This window comes from Bradysia coprophila, unplaced genomic scaffold (assembly GCF_014529535.1).
Source record: "Bradysia coprophila strain Holo2 unplaced genomic scaffold, BU_Bcop_v1 contig_235, whole genome shotgun sequence".
Taxonomy (NCBI): Eukaryota; Metazoa; Arthropoda; class Insecta; order Diptera; family Sciaridae; genus Bradysia; species Bradysia coprophila.
The window spans coordinates 1579057-1597878 of record NW_023503496.1 but is presented as its reverse complement, the minus strand read 5'-3'; the positions used below and the strand labels follow the sequence as shown (position 1 = coordinate 1597878).

General features: G+C 39.2%; 1 protein-coding gene across 1 annotated transcript; it reads right to left on the bottom strand.

The window, feature by feature from the left end:
- Positions 1 to 8030: 8030 nt before the first annotated feature.
- LOC119077364 (creatine kinase, flagellar-like) lies at positions 8031 to 14255 on the bottom strand. The gene is made up of 5 exons (XM_037184549.1): positions 12806 to 14255; positions 11656 to 12741; positions 9810 to 10871; positions 8258 to 9313; positions 8031 to 8191 (listed from the first exon to the last, which is right to left on the bottom strand). The coding sequence occupies exons 1-5, from the start codon at positions 14103 to 14105 to the stop codon at positions 8064 to 8066; spliced, it is 4632 nt and encodes a 1543-aa protein (XP_037040444.1). The 5' UTR covers positions 14106 to 14255; the 3' UTR covers positions 8031 to 8063.
- Between the last annotated feature and the right edge of the window lie 4567 nt (positions 14256 to 18822).

Below are 18822 nucleotides of genomic sequence, written 5' to 3'. Positions count from 1 at the left end.
TTGCTTCACATGTTCCTTCTATTCGACCAACGCACTCCAAGGACAAGCAAAGAAGCAGCCTTTTATTTTGTATGGAACGTCCGTAACGCATTGAATTTATGTGAGAATTTTGGACTAATGCGTCGTGCAGGCCTCTTATTTCAATTATGTTCTTTTGCCTGTTCTTGGAGGGCGTTCGACTATAGAGTGTTTACGGATAGCTAAAACCAGTTAATTGTAACTGATCTGGTCAGTTGTCATAAGTTCATGAATGAATCAGAGAGATCCTAATATGATGACTGGGACGTCGTTTCGACGGATAGAGGGTATATCCAAAGTATATAAACACTGAAGGTAATGCAAATCAGCAAATCCACAGTTCCACACGGATCCAAACTTTCAGGTGAATTTTAGCTTCGTCATGTTGAACACGTATTGAATTCGTTTGCGTCAAGTTGCATCTAGTGGTGAATTTGGAACGATTTAGCGGCGTTAAGTTGCACACATATCTAATTCGTTTGCGTCAACTTGTATTTAGTTGTGAATTGGAAGGATTTAGGGCCGTCATGTTGCACAAGTCTAAGTTAGACAACATACAAAAATGAATTCACCTGAAAGTTTGGATCCGTAATTTCTCTGATCCGCTGAGGGTCTGCATTACCTTCAGTGTTTATATGCTTTGGGTGTATCGGCTATATGTCGAATGACAGCTGGTCTTTAGAGGGAATATGTCCAATGAGAGCTGCTTTTTAGAGAATTCAATACATTTTCTATCGACTAAATTAAAAATCAATTGACACATTCCCTCTATCCGACGAAACGACGTCCCACTCGTCATATCAGCTCTCTGGAGTATTGGCCGGATCAGTTTAAACATGTATGTGATAGCTCTCAATTTGAGGGAGCGCCAGAAAATCGTGTATTTTGAGCATAAAATGATTTTCTAGAAGAAATTTCTGAAATCCTGAGAATTTCCTTCCAATATACGATTCATCTCACCGCACATATGATAGTGGATACTTATGCCTCTGTGGCTACCTGGGTCGACCAGTCTACTATACTCATGCATCTTCTACCATTCACACCGGGAGAATTGTTTGACTATATCGAACATCTCCCAACAGGCGATTTTGTTTCAAAAATGGAAAAATCATTTCCAAACCAACCCGAACTCTCAGGTATTATACCATGATAATGCAGCAATTGAGCCATTGTAATAGCGGAATTTAATTGAAATATCAAAGTCGTGACAAGATGATGCTCTCCAGCCAGTTCTTTACTTTTTGGTAATCAAATAACGAATCTCATGACGAACATGAAATGTTAGAAGATTTCTATTGAATGCAAAGTAATAGTAGATTGCGTGGTACACAAGCTAATGAACGGACGTATAGTATAAGGAAGAATTGTATCTACTAAAAGTTGTACATGAGCACTTCTGTGTATTGGGTGTTAACTTGATAAGCAACCGGTCGTTGAAAACATAGAGGGAGATACTAAAAGGTGTCGCTGCCATCTCTATGTATCTATTGTTGAAAACAACAACAATCCAGAAAAATGATAACAGATGGCGTTGATGCCGCCTCACCGCAGCGACATCTGTTATCATTTCTCTGCAACAATCAAATTTCAGTAATTCCCCAAATTTTACTTTCAAATGAACGAAAATTTTAGTATGTGACCGCCTTCGTCTCGGACACCGTCATAATTCGCACTTATAATGTTATACGTCGTTTACATGAGCTCTGCTGTAATCTTCTATTCATTGGTGCATGGTATTGGCAATGATGGGTACTATAACATGAAAACGTATAGAGCTCGGTGTATTATAGTCAGCTGTGGTTGTTGATGAGGTATGTTTGTACAGTTTTTTTTTTCTTCTTCTTTCAATTACATAATGTGGATGAGTCAAATGTGCAATGATTATACAACAATTGAAAAGTGAGCAGGAATTATAATGTCGATTGGGTTCGGTGATGGTTTCGTTCTGTATAAAGTTTAGTCGGATGATTTTTCATTCGGCAATTTCGTAAAGTTCAAGGAAATCAATGGGTTGCCTTTTTTCGATGGAGACATGCTATTCCTAATAGCAGAGATTGTCTCAAGTATTTTTATGCAGAAAAATTGGATTGTTGATTTGAACATTTTGGTTTTTTGATTCGATTGCTAATCATCTTTTCGGACGGTTGTAGCATTATTGATCGACTGGTATTTCAAAGCGAGAACATTGCTTGAACTGACGAGATTAAATATACTTCAGGCTCTATCTAGAAATGAGAGGGTTGAGTAGACTGTAGACATGGTAGACATGTTAAATGCTGACTAGAGACTAAAAAAAATTTAGTCTCTGACTCAAGGTTTTAAATGAGCAGGTTACGGCGATCGCAAAATCCCATTGAACTTAATTTTCATTTTAAAATTGTAGCAGTTGAAATTTCGAAAATGTCAACGTATGTAAACAACTGAAGGCAATGCAAATCCGCAAGAACACACGGATCCAAAGGTTCGGGTGAATATAGTTTTTGGACACAAGTCAAATTTACTTTGTTATGTTGCAACACATGCCAAAACTCAATACTAACCAACGCAGTTCCAACAACATTATTGCGTCAAACGTCACGGTTGTAACATACCAAATTTTATATTCACCCAACGCACCCAAGGTAAATAAACATACTGAAGGTAACGCAGATCCTCAGGGAATCCTCAAGAAATGCGGACCACAAGTTCCGGGTGAATGTAAGATTTTTTATGTTGCAACCGTGACGTTTGGCGCGATAATGTTGTCGGAAGTGTGTTGTATAGTACTGAGTTTTGGCATGTGTTGCAACCTAACAAAGTAAATTTGACTTGTGTCCAACATTATAAAAACTAAATTCACCCGAAAGTAGGGGTCCGTGTGTTCTTGCGGATTTGCGTTTGTGTTCATATACTTTGAACGCACCATGCACAAACACCAAAAAAAAGTGACATGACAAGTATCTGAAAGTGACAGATAATGTATGAAGATATAACAGTTCTCTTTGTTAGAACTGCCATGTGTTCGTAGTCTCGAGGACGAACATTTAAGACCTCATTTATGGCGACCCAACAATCTGTCCGCGGCCACCAAATCTTGTCTTAATGATGTTTAACCAATCCAAACGAATTGTCGACCAAATACTTCCGAAATTGAGATTCCAAACGACCGAAGTAGAAACGGAGCGCAATGTGCGAAGTGTATTTTCAACTTGATCTACGTGGCCAATATTTCAACTCACGAAATCAATTTAGTTAATGAATGGCAGTGAATATTGTACGGCAGCGAGGTAAAAGAATAAACTCAAACTTTTACGGATTTTATCGATTCTTTAATTATAAACTTGGATAAAATTAATATTCGAACCATTCACAACTACTCTTGTTACTCCGAAGTGGTTTGCTTGGAGTTTTAACGGAAAAAGAGGAAGATTTACAAATTAACAATCATTTTTATACCTTCGGTCCTGCAATGGTTCCGTTCGCGTATTAATTTTCATTTCGAAATGATTATACAAGAACAATTGTTAAATTGCTAAACTATGGCACTGATTCTTATATCTATAATTTGGCCGACAAAATGACCGGTATAATTTGAATATTTCTTATTCTATTTAGTTGAGTTTGGTTATTCATGTGACTGGATCCTTCGTATTAAATTGGTTTTTTTATTCTTAAATCTATTTACAATGTAATAGAATTCATGTAGCGTCTCAACACGTTACAAAGATTTCAATTTTTGTTTTCATCAGTGTAAGTCAATGTATGACACAATGTCCGAGTGTGGTATCTGTAATCTAGGTACGCATCTGCATGGTGCGTTGATTCACCCGAAATTAGGCTTCCGTAAAGTTTGCGTTACCGTCAGTGTTTTACTTTGCTGAAATGCAGCTAGAGTTACCGATGTTCTTTTGCGATGCGGTCGCAGTGAAATAATGGCGATCGGCGTAACCTCTTCATATACAACCTTGCTCAGACCCAAACTTTTTTTACATTTTTTTGGGTCGCCTGGTTTTTTGCTACAAAATGTTCCGATCAGGTAACACTCGATGTTATGAGATAAACGCGGAAACACAACACCTCTTTAAAATCTCTAGACTGAATTGCATATATATTGCAATCAGTGAAGTTTCCCATTGTTGCTCTTTCGTCTGTATATCCGACTTTTACCTAGATTATACTGGTAAGACCTTCAATTTTGCATACTTTCAGGGGCTAAGGAAAATTTTCAGAATGACATAGGATCGTGGTGGGGAACAGTAAAATTTTCTCATTTCCTTGGTATCTTTGGCGCGACGAAAGTTGATGTTGCCGGTGAAAAATTTCCTAATCAATTTAAAATTCGTTAAATTTCCATTTGAGGTCAAGTTGCTACGATAAGCCCCGTATAAAGCTATAGAAAGAAGCGTTTACCGTTTGTCCAATTCGCATAATGGCCCGGCTTACCGATTTTCGTTAATTTCTATTTTTCAGTTTCTGTTTTTGTGCTGACTCTTCCGTATATTAATTGTTCCAAAACCCGTCTAAAATGACACCATGTCTGTCTGACCCACTGACCCATGACATCGATTTTACTTGTCGTGGAGCTTAACCTGCGAAATGTCTTCTGGATTTGGTGTCTGTAGCCACAGCACTCCTTCTAGCATTAACATTAACACACTCGTATGTCAGACGTCTAGAACCCTCAAAATAAACACGCGTTGGATGTAATACATGCGTGCAAACTTGCATGCGTGTTTTAATTCACACGAAGAAATCACGACTCCTATCTGTACGAAAGAATTGCAAAGCCTGATACCGTCAGATCAGCCTCCAAATAAGTTAATGCTAGTAGCTGTGTTATCCTGTAACGTTTCGGTCCGACATACGAGTCGCACGTGTTTTCAGCCAGCAAATTAACCTAGCCTTGGATTTTACCAAGGCACTGTGAACCAAACACCAGAAAACAGATCTTAGGGGTCTCAAACGTCAGAGAGTTGCTAATATGACGACTGGGTCGTTTCGTCGGATAGAGGGAATATGTCGAATGACAGTTGGGTTTTTGAGAGAGAATTCAATACATTTTCACTCAACCAATTTCAAAATCATTCGACATATTCCCTCTATCCGTCGAAACGACCCAGTCGTCATATTAGCATCTCTCTGTCAATCGTTCATATAAATTAAGTTTTGAATGTTGGTAGGTATAGTATCCAGAGAGATGCTAATATGACGACTGGGTCGTTTCGACGGATAGAGGGAATATGTCGAATGATTTTGAAATTGGTTGAGTGAAAATGTATTGAATTCTCTCTCAAAAACCCAACTGTCATTCGACATATTCCCTCTATCCGACGAAACGACCCAGTCGTCATATTAGCAACTCTCTGATAGTATCACCGCATTCTGCAGTTAACTGCCTTATAAAGGCATATTTTCTGGTGTTTGGCTTGCAGTCCCTTAAGTATGGTTTGCACTCAACAAAACGTACTCCGTGTGCGAGCCGTGAGAGAGCGAGCTGTCATTTAGTCTAGTGAACTTTTTCAGAGTACAATTTCTAATGTCTCAGGATTTTTCTTTAAAGTGCTGCGGGGCCTATTTATGGAAAATTTAATTGCCTTTTGCCAAAAATAACCGAAAATTTGCTCAAATTTTCCAAAATTTGCTAAAATGTTTTATAGCAAACTTTGGTAAATTTTGGCAAATTTAGCCACCCAATTTTCCACAAATAGGCCCTGCAGCACATACGTTCGTAACTCGACAGTCCAATGGGATTTTATGCACGCAATTGTCAAGTTACGAATATTTGGAATTACGAACGCATGAGAATCGAGAGGTCCCGGAGTGCTGCGCTTAGACAGAAGCTATAGTCCTCGCAAGCATTTGGGTAGAATGACTCTTGAATGATTATGTTTGCAAAAGTTAGCCGTGTGAAGTATTGCCAACGTCAAATCGCCAAGATTTTTTTTTTGGTAATTCATCACATTTTGCCAAGAAAAATCCCCAGAGAGTGAAGAAACCTCTGGTGATTTTTCCTGCCGTTTCTTCACTCTCTGACGATTTTTCTTGACAATTTATCATTCTTGACAGATTTGTTAAATCGCCAAAAATAACATCTGGAAGAAACGCCAAGAAAAATCGCCATACAGTGAAGCAATACTTGGCGATTTAACTTTGGCGATTCTTCACGGGAAACGTTTTAACAATTTTATCGATAAATCTTCATCGACTGCAACTCACGCTCTATCGATACATTACCAGTGAGTCTGATATTTTGAGGATCCGTATTTTTTTCAATCGTCAGTTTCTTCTTAACACAAGGTTAACGTCGTCTGCTTCAACGCTATGTTGGAAATGTTGGAGTGGATCCTGTGTAGATCAATCGTTGCGTCCTTTAACAGGACGTTTGGAATCACTGAAACTATCCCCACCTGAAATTTCTATAAATAAGGAGCTAAATTCAGAGATAAACAAAACAACAAACAGAGCTTTTGCTCTTCCCTACCCACTCATGGTTCACGTTGAGTGAATTTAACGAAGAAAACAGAGCTGTTTCAACCTCGGGACTCAGTGGCGGTCTGAGGCTAGCGTGATCTAGCCATCATCAGTTGTTTCCACTGATCCCTTCCCAAGACAGCAGTAAAACTTTCAAATGAACTTGAGCACCATCTCTTGATGGAAATTTTGGACGTAAAGAGAATGCTACTTTGAAGAATCCCCTAGCGTAGCAAAACACAGCAGTAAAAATTCAGTCAACACTCGAGCAACAAGCAGAAAAAAAATGCACGTTTCACTTACAATCACCAAACTTGAACGTCTCCACTTTCTTTTAGACAGGATAGGAAGATATTGTAAAACCAAATGTTATTGACGCAGCACGATTTTGTCACAGCCAACTCCAACCGCATCCAAACGATTGTTTCAGTTAGTGAAACACTGTAGCACCAAATGTGTTCGGAGAAGCGTAATTCCATTGTAGCATCAAATGTGTCGAAAACCAATCACATCCAAATGATTATCTTGCATGCCAATAAATATTAAAATGTCGAAGCAATCTTCGGACGTTGAGGTAGTGGTAAATGCAGTCTTTTGTCGTCGAGATAGTGGCAGATGCGGTATTTAGTTGTCGAGGTAATGTAGAAAACAGTCTTCAGATGTTGAGGTAACGTGGAAAAATCTTTAGATGTTAAGGTAATGGTAAATGGTTAATGTGGTCTTTAGATGTTGAGGCAATGGTAAATGTTGTCTTTAGTTGTTATGGTAATGTGGAAAACAGTATTTTGGTGTTAAAATGAAATCAGTCTTTTGGTGTTGAAATGAAATCTTTAGACGTCAAGCGTGGATACAAAATGCAGTATTTTGATGTTGGGGTAATGTGGATATTAATATTTGTTAGTGAAATGCAATCTTCAAATGTTGAGGTAACAGTCTTCAGATGTTGAGGTAATGTGGCTAGTAGTCTTTATATGTTGAATTTCTTAAAATGTTGTCTTCAGATGCCAGATTTTGTTGTCTTCAGATGTCAGATGTCAGATTCTGTGTGTAATGTGTAGTCTTCAAATGTTAAGAAGAGATGGATATTTTCAGTGATTCCAAACGTCCTGTTAAAGGACGCAACGATTGATCTACACAGGATACACAGGATCCACTCCAACATTTCGATGCAAGTGATCGTACATCAGGGCCTATTTTAAGGGAATTCAATTCCCTAAAACTCCTTAAAATTTTCGACGTTTTTTTGACTTGTTCACCTCTAAGGCTACGTATTGAAAACCCTGTGGATTTTTCGTTGGATTTGATCTTAGGAAAGCCAACAAATTTATTTTAAGATTTACGAGAAAACAAAATTTAGGAATTTTCGGGAATTTTAAGGAATTTTTGGGAATTTTAAGGAATTTTGGGAATTTAATTCTCTTAAAAAAGGCCCAGTGTACATACATGCATAGCGTTGAAGCAGACGACGTTAACCTTGTGTTAAGAAGAGACTGTCATTCGAACGTCGTATGTAAGCTAATTGGGCCGGTCGGTAGAGAAATTAGAACAACATTTTTAGGAAATGGAATTTTCGTTTAATTTCTGATTTGTCTCTACAGACTATTTTCCTTTGCAGCGAGTTCTTTTGCTGCGTTAAACACTTGCTGAACCAGTTCGAACTCCTTTCCGAATTTTATCTTATTCGAAATTTCATGTTCATTTTTGTCGGACAACGTTTTCTCTAAATAAGCGAAAATTAATTGAGTCTCACGCTATACAACTTAAAAATGAAATTATCTGAAATTACCGCAAATATCTGAAGTTTCTGGTATATTTTCGTCTGTGCAGTACTCTTCGAATGTCTTTGGTGACGTTGACATAGCGTGTGTTATTTTCGGTATTTTCAAAACAATCGTGGCCTCAATCGTCGATCCCAGATTCGTTGGACAGAACGTTTTCCATCCCCAATCATTATGTTTGTGAAACTCGACGTTTTTAAATTTGTCAACAGCTTCCTTTAATTGGATGAATGTTTTTGCAATGTCTCCGTCTGCAGCAGTCGAAATGAATTTCAAATGGTCCTCTTCGCACAGCCAAACTGTTAAATTATTCTGTTTGCTCACAAAGACTGCACGGCCGGTGGTAAAATCTTTAACGCCGACGGATCTTAATCGTTCATTAACCGGTTCGAACCAATGTCCATCCTTTATCAATTCACCTTTCGTCGTACCGTCTATACCAGTCAAATCGTAGAATTTACCATTGACATCGTACTCTTCCAATATCGCTTTCACTGTGGCTCTCAACTTGCGCAATTGTGTCGTTGTCATTGCCGGAATGAAAGGGAAATCTTTGAACGATCTACGGCATGTAATTCGTGAGGATATTGTAACCGATGAGTAATCACTGAACAGCCATGTATCGTTAGCACCATCCCAACCGTCATCGGACAGTTTGGGAAGTGGGGATAACGGGTGAATGATTTCAACATATTTTTTAAATAAAACGGGAAATGTTTCGTATGCATCAGCGTCAACCGCATAAATTCCCGAACTGATGGGATCTTCCAATCCCGGTCTGATGCAGTCGAGTAAAGTCTTGTCGTTGGCAGTTTGTCCCTTACTTTTTTCAGCATCAAATTCTAATTGATCTAGTTTACTTTTTTTCATAATTGAATCGACAGTGCCTTTCTCCAGTAGCTCCCAGCTTGCCCACGCTTCTTCGATTGTTGTGACCAATTGTTCTTCTTGTCCCACCAATATCTGCAACTGCTCGACAAATTCCTTAATTGCATCGAATTCAGTCTTGTCCAACCTTGGTATATTTGTAACTTCGAACTCATCTGCCACTGTCGTCGGTTTAACTAAACGGACACAAAAGGTTAGACATGTTTAGTTGTGATCAAGCAGACGTTAGTACAGCGCCCAGTTGAGACACGTTTAGCATTCGAAAGAAACGGCAGACGGTTGCTTTTCGCCAACGGGCCAACCAAAGTATATAAACCACTGAAGGTAATGCAGACCCTCAGCGGATCAGAGTTTTCACGTATCCAAACTTTGAGGTGTGTTTCCTATGCTCGCAATATATATATTTACAATGTTTGTACGCATGTGTATCGATATACGGTAAACTGTAAATTCACCTCAAAGTATGGATACGAGCGTAACTGCGAATTTGCATTACCTTCAGTGGTTTATATACTTTGCGGCCAACGAACTGTTGGAATTTGGTGAATTTGGTGGGTTACTCAATTTTTCGCCATAGTAAATCGTTAAATCGTAGCTGCGGTGTCAAGTCGTAGCCATATCTCAACTGGGCGCTTCTTCCCGTGTAAAAGCTGTAACGGTTACGTTACTTACCACATATCGGCAATGCCTTCGCAATGTATTCCACTTTTCCTCTGGCAGCTGCTTTCGCCAATTTTACAATAGCCGAAACATGTATTGCCGGACCCAAAAACGTTGGACAGAATGCTAAGTTACAGTCCGTTAGAAAGGATGAAGATTCGCTTTGTTTAAAGGTCAACGAGCCGCATTGATCAAAAACATCTTTCAAATTGGTGAATGCATCTTTGATAACGGGCGTACTATTGCCAGTCTTATTCGTCCCGGTCGCGATAAACTTCAAATGCTCCTCTTCGTTAATCCAAATGACCAAGTTTTTGTCGGTATTGTAACATATGGCACGACCTTCGGATAGATTGGTTGCACCAGCGGCCAGCAATAGGGAATTTTCAGGTTCGAACAGCAGCTGATTTTTTTGCAACTCTTTTCTATCAACTTCGACCAACTTGTCCCAATCGACGAACGTACCACCAGAAGCACAAAAGGTAGTCTCCAATGCTTGTTGAACTTCGTCTTTCAATGCATTTAAATCTTTTTCCTCCATAGCCGGAACGAAAGGATAATCTTTAAGCGACCTAGCGCATGTAATTCTCACGCGAATAATTAATCCCGAGTCAAAGTCTAAGCCAGCAATCTGGCTGTTATTATCGTCCCACTTTGATGCTTCAATTTGGATAGGGTCCACTCCTCCGTAATAGGCTATTAAAATTGGTTTAAAAATCTGTTCGAATGTTTCGTAACAACTTTCATCAGCCGCGAAAATTCCCACCGGCAATTTCTCATCCTCCAATCCGATTTTGATGCAGTCGAGCAAAGTCTTTGTTTTTGCAGTTGCCTTTGACGTTGAGCCTGTAATGATCTTTTTAGTGAGGTTTTTCACCAACAACGATTCTGGTGGAGGGGTAAACTTCTGCAGCTCCTCTAAACGAGCCACCGCATCGTCGGTGGTCTTGATGCCAGCTTCTTTCAAAAATTTGCCCACTTCAACGATAAATTCTTCCATTGCATCAAATTCAGTCTTGTCCAATTTTGGTTTCTTTGTCAGTTCGAACTCATCCGCCACTGTTGTCGGTTCGACTAAACGACGAACAAATGTTAGAAATCCATGATCAACTAGCAGCATATACGGCCGGGCAAGACACAATGAGCCGTTCATGAGATCGACAATAATGCGCGGTTTTTTGTGGTGAATAACTGATTACAATGGAAAGAGAACGAACAGCATGATTGTCGATCTCAACAACTCGAAATTGCTTGTGTGTTTAGGCCGAAGACACACGAGCAATTTTGCGTTGATAGCATCGACAATTATGTTGCGTTTTCCATTGTAATCGGATATTCACCACAGGCTATACAATGGAAAACGCAGCATAATTGTCGATCCTATCAACGCAAAATTGTTCGTGTCTTCGGCCTTACGACCTCACACCCAGTTGAGACAAGTTGATTTTTCGAAGATATCCCAAGGCTCATCACATCTCTCAACTAGGGCGATTCTTCTGGGAAATGGTAAATAGGAATGGCACAGAAGCACAATGGTTTACACAAGGAAAGTACCGCAATCACACGAGCAATTTTGCGTTGATGTGAACGACAATTATGCTGCGTTTTCGGTTCAGTTATCCACCACAGGCTGAACAATGGAAAATGCAGCATAATTGTCCATCCCATCATCGCAAAATTGATCGTGTATTTTCGCGGCATATCATTATGGCAGCGCAAAGTCTCTGCGGTGACTTTGTCATTGAGCGAATTATCTTCACCACAATTGAGACAAGTCCAAAAATGTACGAGCGTCGACCACAGAAACTCGGACGGTCGTTACGGTCTACATCCGTATGTCTTTTGAATGAACACCTACCGTAGAATGGCAATTTCTTCTTCTCGTCTTCCTTCGTCATCTTTTGTTTCATTTTCTCTCGCTCTGCAACATTGGGAAATTTGACCACAGCCGAAACATTTATCGTCGCGCCCAGATTTGTCGGACAGAATGTTAAGTGACCCAGCGCATCCATATTTGTAGCGTCTGCTTTTTTGCTTTTTTTAAAGGTCAACGAACCGCAGTGATCAACCACATTTCTCAAATTGGTGAATGCATCTTTGATAACGTGCGTACTATTGCCGGTCTTATTAGTCCCGGTTGCGATAAACTTCAAATGTTCTTCTTCGTTAATCCAAACCACCAGGTTTTTGGCGGTATTGAAAAATATGGCACGACCTGCAGAGAGATCGGTTGCACCAGCGGTTTGCAATCGCAAATTTTCAGGTTCGAACAGCAGCTGATTTTGTTTCAATTCGTCTCTCTCATCATTGGTCAATTTGTCCAAAGCCTCGAACTTACCCGCACATAGGTCTGCGAAGGTATGTTCCGCCAATTTTTTCTTCACTTCCTCTTTCAATTCATTTAATTTGACGTTGTCCATAACCGGAACAAAGGAATACTTTTCAACGGACTTGGCGCATGCAATTCTTGTACGAAGTATCAAGTGTGAATTAAAATTCAACTTTTTATCATCATCAGTCCATTTTGATTCCACAAGACTGGTATAGTCGTTTAAGCCGTAATACTCCGTTAAAATTGGTTCGAATATTTTGGCGAATTTTTTGTAGGCATCATGATCCGCCGCATAAATCCCGATCGGCAGCGTCCCCTCTTCCAGTCCCAGTCGGATGCAGTTAAGAAAAGTCTTTTCGGTAGGATCGTCTTTACCTTTCAGTTCATCACAGATGTCTGTTGTGAGATGTTTCACCAACAACGATTCTGGCGGAGGGGTACACTTCTTCAGCTCCTCTAAACGAGCCACAGCATCGGCGGCTGTCTCGATGTGTGCTGCTTTCAAAAATTTGCCCACTTCAACGATAAATTCTTTCATTGCATCGAATTCCGTCATGTCCAATTTCGGTTTATTTGTCAGTTCGAACTCATCTGCCACTGTTGTCGGCTTAACTAAATGGACACAAAAGGTTTGAAATTTGTCTATTGCATCAGTTGTGGTTGGTGTGCAACTTACCGCCGATCTTCAATGTCTTCGCTATGTCTTCCATCTTTCCTCTGGTTGCAACGTTAAGACATTTTACCACAACCGAAACATGCAGCGCCGCGCCCACAAACGTTGGACAGAATGTTATGGTAGGAGGATTTTGATTCGTCGCTGTGGTTTTAAATGTCAGGAACTCACAGTTCTCAACAACCGTCCTCAATCGAATGAATGCTTCCTTAATGCTGTTCATTCCGGTCGCAATAAACTTCAGATGCTCCTCTTCGTTAACCCACACCACCAAGTTCTGGTTGTCATTGCAAAATATGGCACGACCAATGGAACAGTCTAATACACCAGCAGCTTTCAATTGTTCGTTTACGGACTGGAACAGCAAGTGGCGTTCCTGCAATTTCGTTTTCACTTCTGCGTTCATATTGGTCAGGTCGTGGTATCTGCCCTTAACATTGTCTTCGACTAAAAGTTTCAATTCGGCTTCAACATCGGCCTTCAATTTGTTCTTCTGATCTTCGTTCATTCCAGGAATGAAAGGAAATTTTGCCATGGATCGAGCGCATGTAATTCTTGTACGGAGTACCAAGTGTGATCGACAATTTAAGGGACTGTCGTCTTTGTTGCCCGTAGCGTTCTTCCAACTTGACTGCAAAGCTGTGCTGAGATCCGAACCGAAATACTTTTTAATAATCGGATCAAAGATCTCTTTGAAAGTAACATAGTCGTCTTCGGCAACGGCATTAATTCCCACCAGTACGTTCGGATCTTCCAGACCCCGTCTGATGCAAAGCAGGAGTTGAGCCAGCTGATCCGCTTTTAGTTTCTCAAACATCTCCAAACTAAGACATTCTACCAGCAACGATTTGCAATTTTGATGTTTCTTTAGCTCTTCCAAGCGTTTCTTAGCTTCGTCAATTGTCTTGATTACGACAGTAGCCACGTTATCGACCTTACCATCGGCAGTAGCATTGGCGTCGGCCTTCACTACCGCATCTGCAGCCTTAGCCGATGTTTCTCCGGTTTTTTTCATTTTTCTCAGTTCTCTCTCCACATCTGCTCTTTCTCTTGCCTCTTCCGCGGCCTTCTGGATTGCCTCCACTTTCTTTCGGCTTATTTCCACTTCTGCCAATAGTTTATCATAATCGTTTTGGCTGGGAAAATTGTTGGACAAATTATCTTTCATAAATTGCAGCGCAGCGTCTTCGTTATCCGGTCGTTTGTCCTTCAAGTCGTACAATTTAATAAGCACCTTGGTTAACGCATCCGTGGTTCCCGTTTGTTCCAAATACATGCGAAATGCTTCCTTTCTGCCTTCCATTTCGGATTAGGGAGGGTAGGATTCAAGTGAAAAAAAAACTTAAAATTTTTTTCCAGTCGACGTACAGTTTCAGCCTGCAGCTGATTGATTATTGGTTGAAATTAAATTTTCTTTTTCTCAAAGAGTAAATGGTCACTTGAATTGGATTGGAACTAAATAGTTCAAAGGCTCCTATGAATCTGTCACTATCATTCACCACACTCCCATAAAAGATGTGGCTGAGACTTTCATTTAGAGTACTTTCTATCGCAAACAAATGATTAGGTCGAGTTGCAAGCAACGACCTTGAAACAAGTGACGCATTTCGTTTCAGCTGATCCACTCATACAAACAGATATGTTTTTACGTCTTTAAACGGTTTTACCACCACCACGCGTACGTTGTTCACCCGTATACATCTGTTTGCATGAGTGGATCAGCTGAACCAAAATGCGTCACTCATTCCAAAGTCGTCGACTGTATTGCGTGATACCACTATCCGATAGTTTTAGCATCTGAAGAGCATATTAAAACAACCGACAACTTTTCACATGGAAACAGCATTATGACACATGCGCTGTTGTGTGTACACTGACAAAAAACATTTGAAAAGCTTACCTGTACCAGGTAATTATGTCTCCAGTTAATCTACAATCGCTGCCACAGTTGTAGCATTTCATACAAAAAGTGCAGCAAAACTTACCTGCTACAGGTAAGATTTTCAAATCTTTTTTGTAGGTGGAGTGTGTACGCAACGGGTAAGGGTTTCAATAAAATGTTGGTAAAAATCAACTTACGACAAGTAAAACCTTCACCTAATCAAAAGTGAATCGGATCTGTCGTCACCACTACGAGTTAAAATGAAAAAGGAAATTTTCACGAGACTCCTGTCGGTCGTGTTATGCTTAATCCGAATTTGATAAAATTGTTCCACCCTAATACGTAATCGAGAGACCATTTCCTGATTCATGGAAATTCATCCGCACTCACGTAATATACGTACACGCTGTCTACGACTTCCGAATTAATTACGCTACATTGAGTGGTGTCTGTTGACTAATTACACATCAACGGACAACATATCGATATCGAATGAGTGTTATGTTTATTAATTATATCTGAAAGAGGACGCGATATCATCGACATAATAGTCCAGTGCGTAACGGTCCGCAAATGGGATTGTTATTGGGGGGATGTTTGGGAAAGTTCAGATATTTTTAACTGTTCATTGGACAGTAGCAATGATTGTGTTTAATCACATTACATGTGCGTATCATACGGTGTCTATTTCGGCTGGATACCCTAAAAATACATGCAGGCATGTTTAAAAATGGCAGCGCTCTTTGTCTCTGGGGGAAACGTTTTTAAAAAATTAGTCCTTGGTTCAAACATAGCCTCAGCTTCGTTACCACGAAATTTCCACAAGTTCGTTATTTAGTCTAAAGAGACCATGAGAACATCAGTGCAAAATGTTTTCAGGTTACCTTGGATCCGACGTCGATCTGTATTTACCAAACCTGAATTGATTCGGCTTTCCTATATAGCTAGAAGTCTTCAATCTTACGTGATGGGTCAGATGCGAAATTTTTCCATCGTGTAAGATTAACCTTATACCTATAGAGAATAAGGTGGCGCTGTACATTTTTAATCATACCCATTAGCGCCACCGTGTCACTGTGTTACCAGTTAGCAAATTGCGGTTCTTCCGCCAAAATTAAACACCGCTTTTGATTCACAACGCAAATGTAAAAATATAGTGGATTGTGTTCACTTTCAACTGTCATTTGTATAGGTTTTACTAAGGCTGTATGCTTTGGGGAGGTCACGCAGATACAGATATGCGGGTGACACACCACAGTTGATGATAAAATGGCCGATTTCATACAAAAATGCACCTACTCTGATAAATCTCGTCGTCTTGATGATGTGGTGAAAATTTTTACATGTAAAATCATCAGAAGTGGTGTGTTCCCGCGTATCTAATAAAATGGCGGTCTGCGTGACCTCCTCAAAGTATACAGCCTTGGGTTTTACTCCATCGTACTATTTTTGACAAGCCGAAAACGAACGATAGCATCCACAGATCCATAATCTCCACGCTTTTGCGAATATTTCGTCAACAATAATCTTTTGGCTCTGTGGATGACGTTTTGACAGCTCAAATATCCTTGGAACAGACCTATTGTGGCGATAGTTTTGCGAAAATCGCAAAAGTACAATTTTGTAGTTAAATGACAATATATAACCCACAAAATGTGTAGCTCTGACCAACAAAGCAACATCTCGCTTCGCTCGAATGGATGACTTAAGACTATTGCTGAAAAATCAAAATTTCAAAACTTGCTGCCCGAGACACTATTTCAAAAACCGATTCCAGACTCCCACCCTTGCGCCACTGGACTACAAAATTAAATTGTGTGTGCGAAATTAGTGAGAGTAGAAATTTATAACATTTATCTGCAATATAAAAGCATCTTACGTAACACCGCACTCTCTGGATGGATATAAATGTCTTCCATCATAAATATGGGTATAATGCTGCGTATACATCATAAATACGTGTATGGTGGATGCACAGCATTTAATTTGCATATAATTATTATAAGCGAACCAAAGTACCGGAGAGATTATTATTGCAATTAATTTTCTTATTTAAAATTAAAAATTAAAAGAAAAACAACAAAAAAAGAGAGACGAAAATTACAGCAAGCCAGACCGCATGAAATAAGTCAGTGTGTTAGAAAAAATGCTGTTCCATGTAGAGTAGAGTAGAGTTAACCTGGTTTACCGACATTATAACATTATATCGAAAAGTAGAATATATCGCTTGCGACGACCATGCGATGTGATCGTTGTGTGATGCAAAATAAACGTTTTTTTTTGTATTTCAAATTTCAGTTGATGAAATTGTAACTCTTTTAAATATTTTTTTTTATTCACAGAGCTCGCTCGTCAAAAGGTCGATTTCGATTGGAATTAATCGATATGCGGAAATCATTTCATTTAAAAAGGTTAACTTACATTTCATATATAGGTTTCAGCTGTGGCGGATTTTTTATTTTATTTATTTTGAAGTCTGAGAGAAGAAGCAGCTCGCACACAAAAAACGAATTTATATTTATTGCAACATTTAAATATAAATTGTTTGCAACTTTTTCATCAGATCGGTTTATAATATGGGTTTGTCCTGAGTCTACAATCACCTACAATCTATATTATAAATACACCATATTCATGATGACATACTGACAAGTGTGGTTTACACCATTTCGTTATGGATGATATTTTCAGATGAGCCTGTCCCACCTACTCGAGGCGCCACAATTTCTTGTTCAGTACTTCATTCTTTGCACTTTATTTTTTGCTAGAATAACTTCCCTCTGGTAAATATTCATAATTCGTCATAGCATTGGTTTATAAGAAAATATAGCTCTGACATTAGTCATTCTATGACGAAATGGGACTTGAATTAGAATTATACAAAAATCTATTACCGTTGAGATTTATTTTTCAAATAAAATTTCACTATTCGTCATCAGAGAGGTGATAACAGATGGCGTTGCTTCCGACTCGCCGGCGGGCAACGCCATTTGTTATCACCTTTCCTTTAATTATTGATTAGACTTTTTTTTAATTATTTATCGAAACAAGGATATAGATGACATATAGGCGATGTATTAGATCATATCGAAGTACTAGAATTAGGTGAATGTGGTGCTTAAATTCGTGTCAATACAAAGTAAGCTTTCAGAAAATGAGATTAACTTCGAAACTCTATTTCCCTTTACTTGTTGGTATGTTTACACGGGTGTATTTTCAGAATACACCAGCGTACACTTACCCACAATTTACTTAGACACCACATATTAGAGAGTTTGCTCAAGCAAATGACGTATAAGTCAACTTATAAATTCAAATCAAGGGCCCTCTCAGTAGAACAAACTGGCAAATTAAAGTGAAAAATCACATATTTGAATGTGTGTGTGAGACCTTCGTAAAAAGGGACTCTTAATGTCAAAAGTAGGTAGTCTACCTCTATGATCCGAATTTATACGTTATAAGTCACTTATACGTTATAAGTCACTTATACGTTATAAGTCCTATAAAGTAAAGCTTATAAGTTCATAAGTTTATAGGTCAAAAGTTTATAAGTTGAAAGTTCTAGAGATGGCGCCCTCGTGGACCATGTAAAGTAACAAATCTTTAGGAACGAATCAAAAGCGAATCGATCTCTTCTAGAGGTGTCGGGGAATCTCGCACACGCGATCATAGTATGCGTCCTTTTACGACATGTAACGAAAAGTCATGACTGTGCGAGATTCACCACTTAGAGGTGAATCTCGCACACCATGAATTTGTGTGGTGTGCGAGATTACCCTACCCCCTTCTAGACCATCTAGGCTTTTTTCAACTTAAAAGGTATAAAAGGTTTGTTCCAAATAACTGAAAACCCGAACTTTGACAACACGAACAATGACGATTTCACGATTTCACAGAGATGATCATGACATAAACGTCAACAAATTTCTCTGTAAATTTTTCGTTAGGTGTCCATTCCACTCAACAAAAAGTACTCCGTGAGAGAGAGCAAGCTGTCAAATTACCAAAAAAAAAAATGAAAAAATTCAATTTTGTCTCTCACACAAAGTACTCCGTGTAAGAGTGTCTTTGGTAAGAGGAAACTAAGCATTAAAATTTTTATCAACCAGAGAGATGCTAAGATGACGGCTGGGACGCC

Excerpts from the sequence above, each read along its gene's own strand:
- LOC119077364 (XM_037184549.1), bottom strand. The coding sequence starts at position 14,105 with ATGGAAGGCAGAAAGGAAGCATTTCGCATGTATTTGGAACAAACGGGA. Across the intron at positions 12,742-12,805 it reads GAAGACATTGAAGATCGGCG|TTAAGCCGACAACAGTGGCA; the intron begins GTAAGTTGCACA and ends GTGTCCATTTAG. Across the intron at positions 8,192-8,257 it reads AGAAACTTCAGATATTTGCG|AGAAAACGTTGTCCGACAAA; the intron begins GTAATTTCAGAT and ends TCGCTTATTTAG.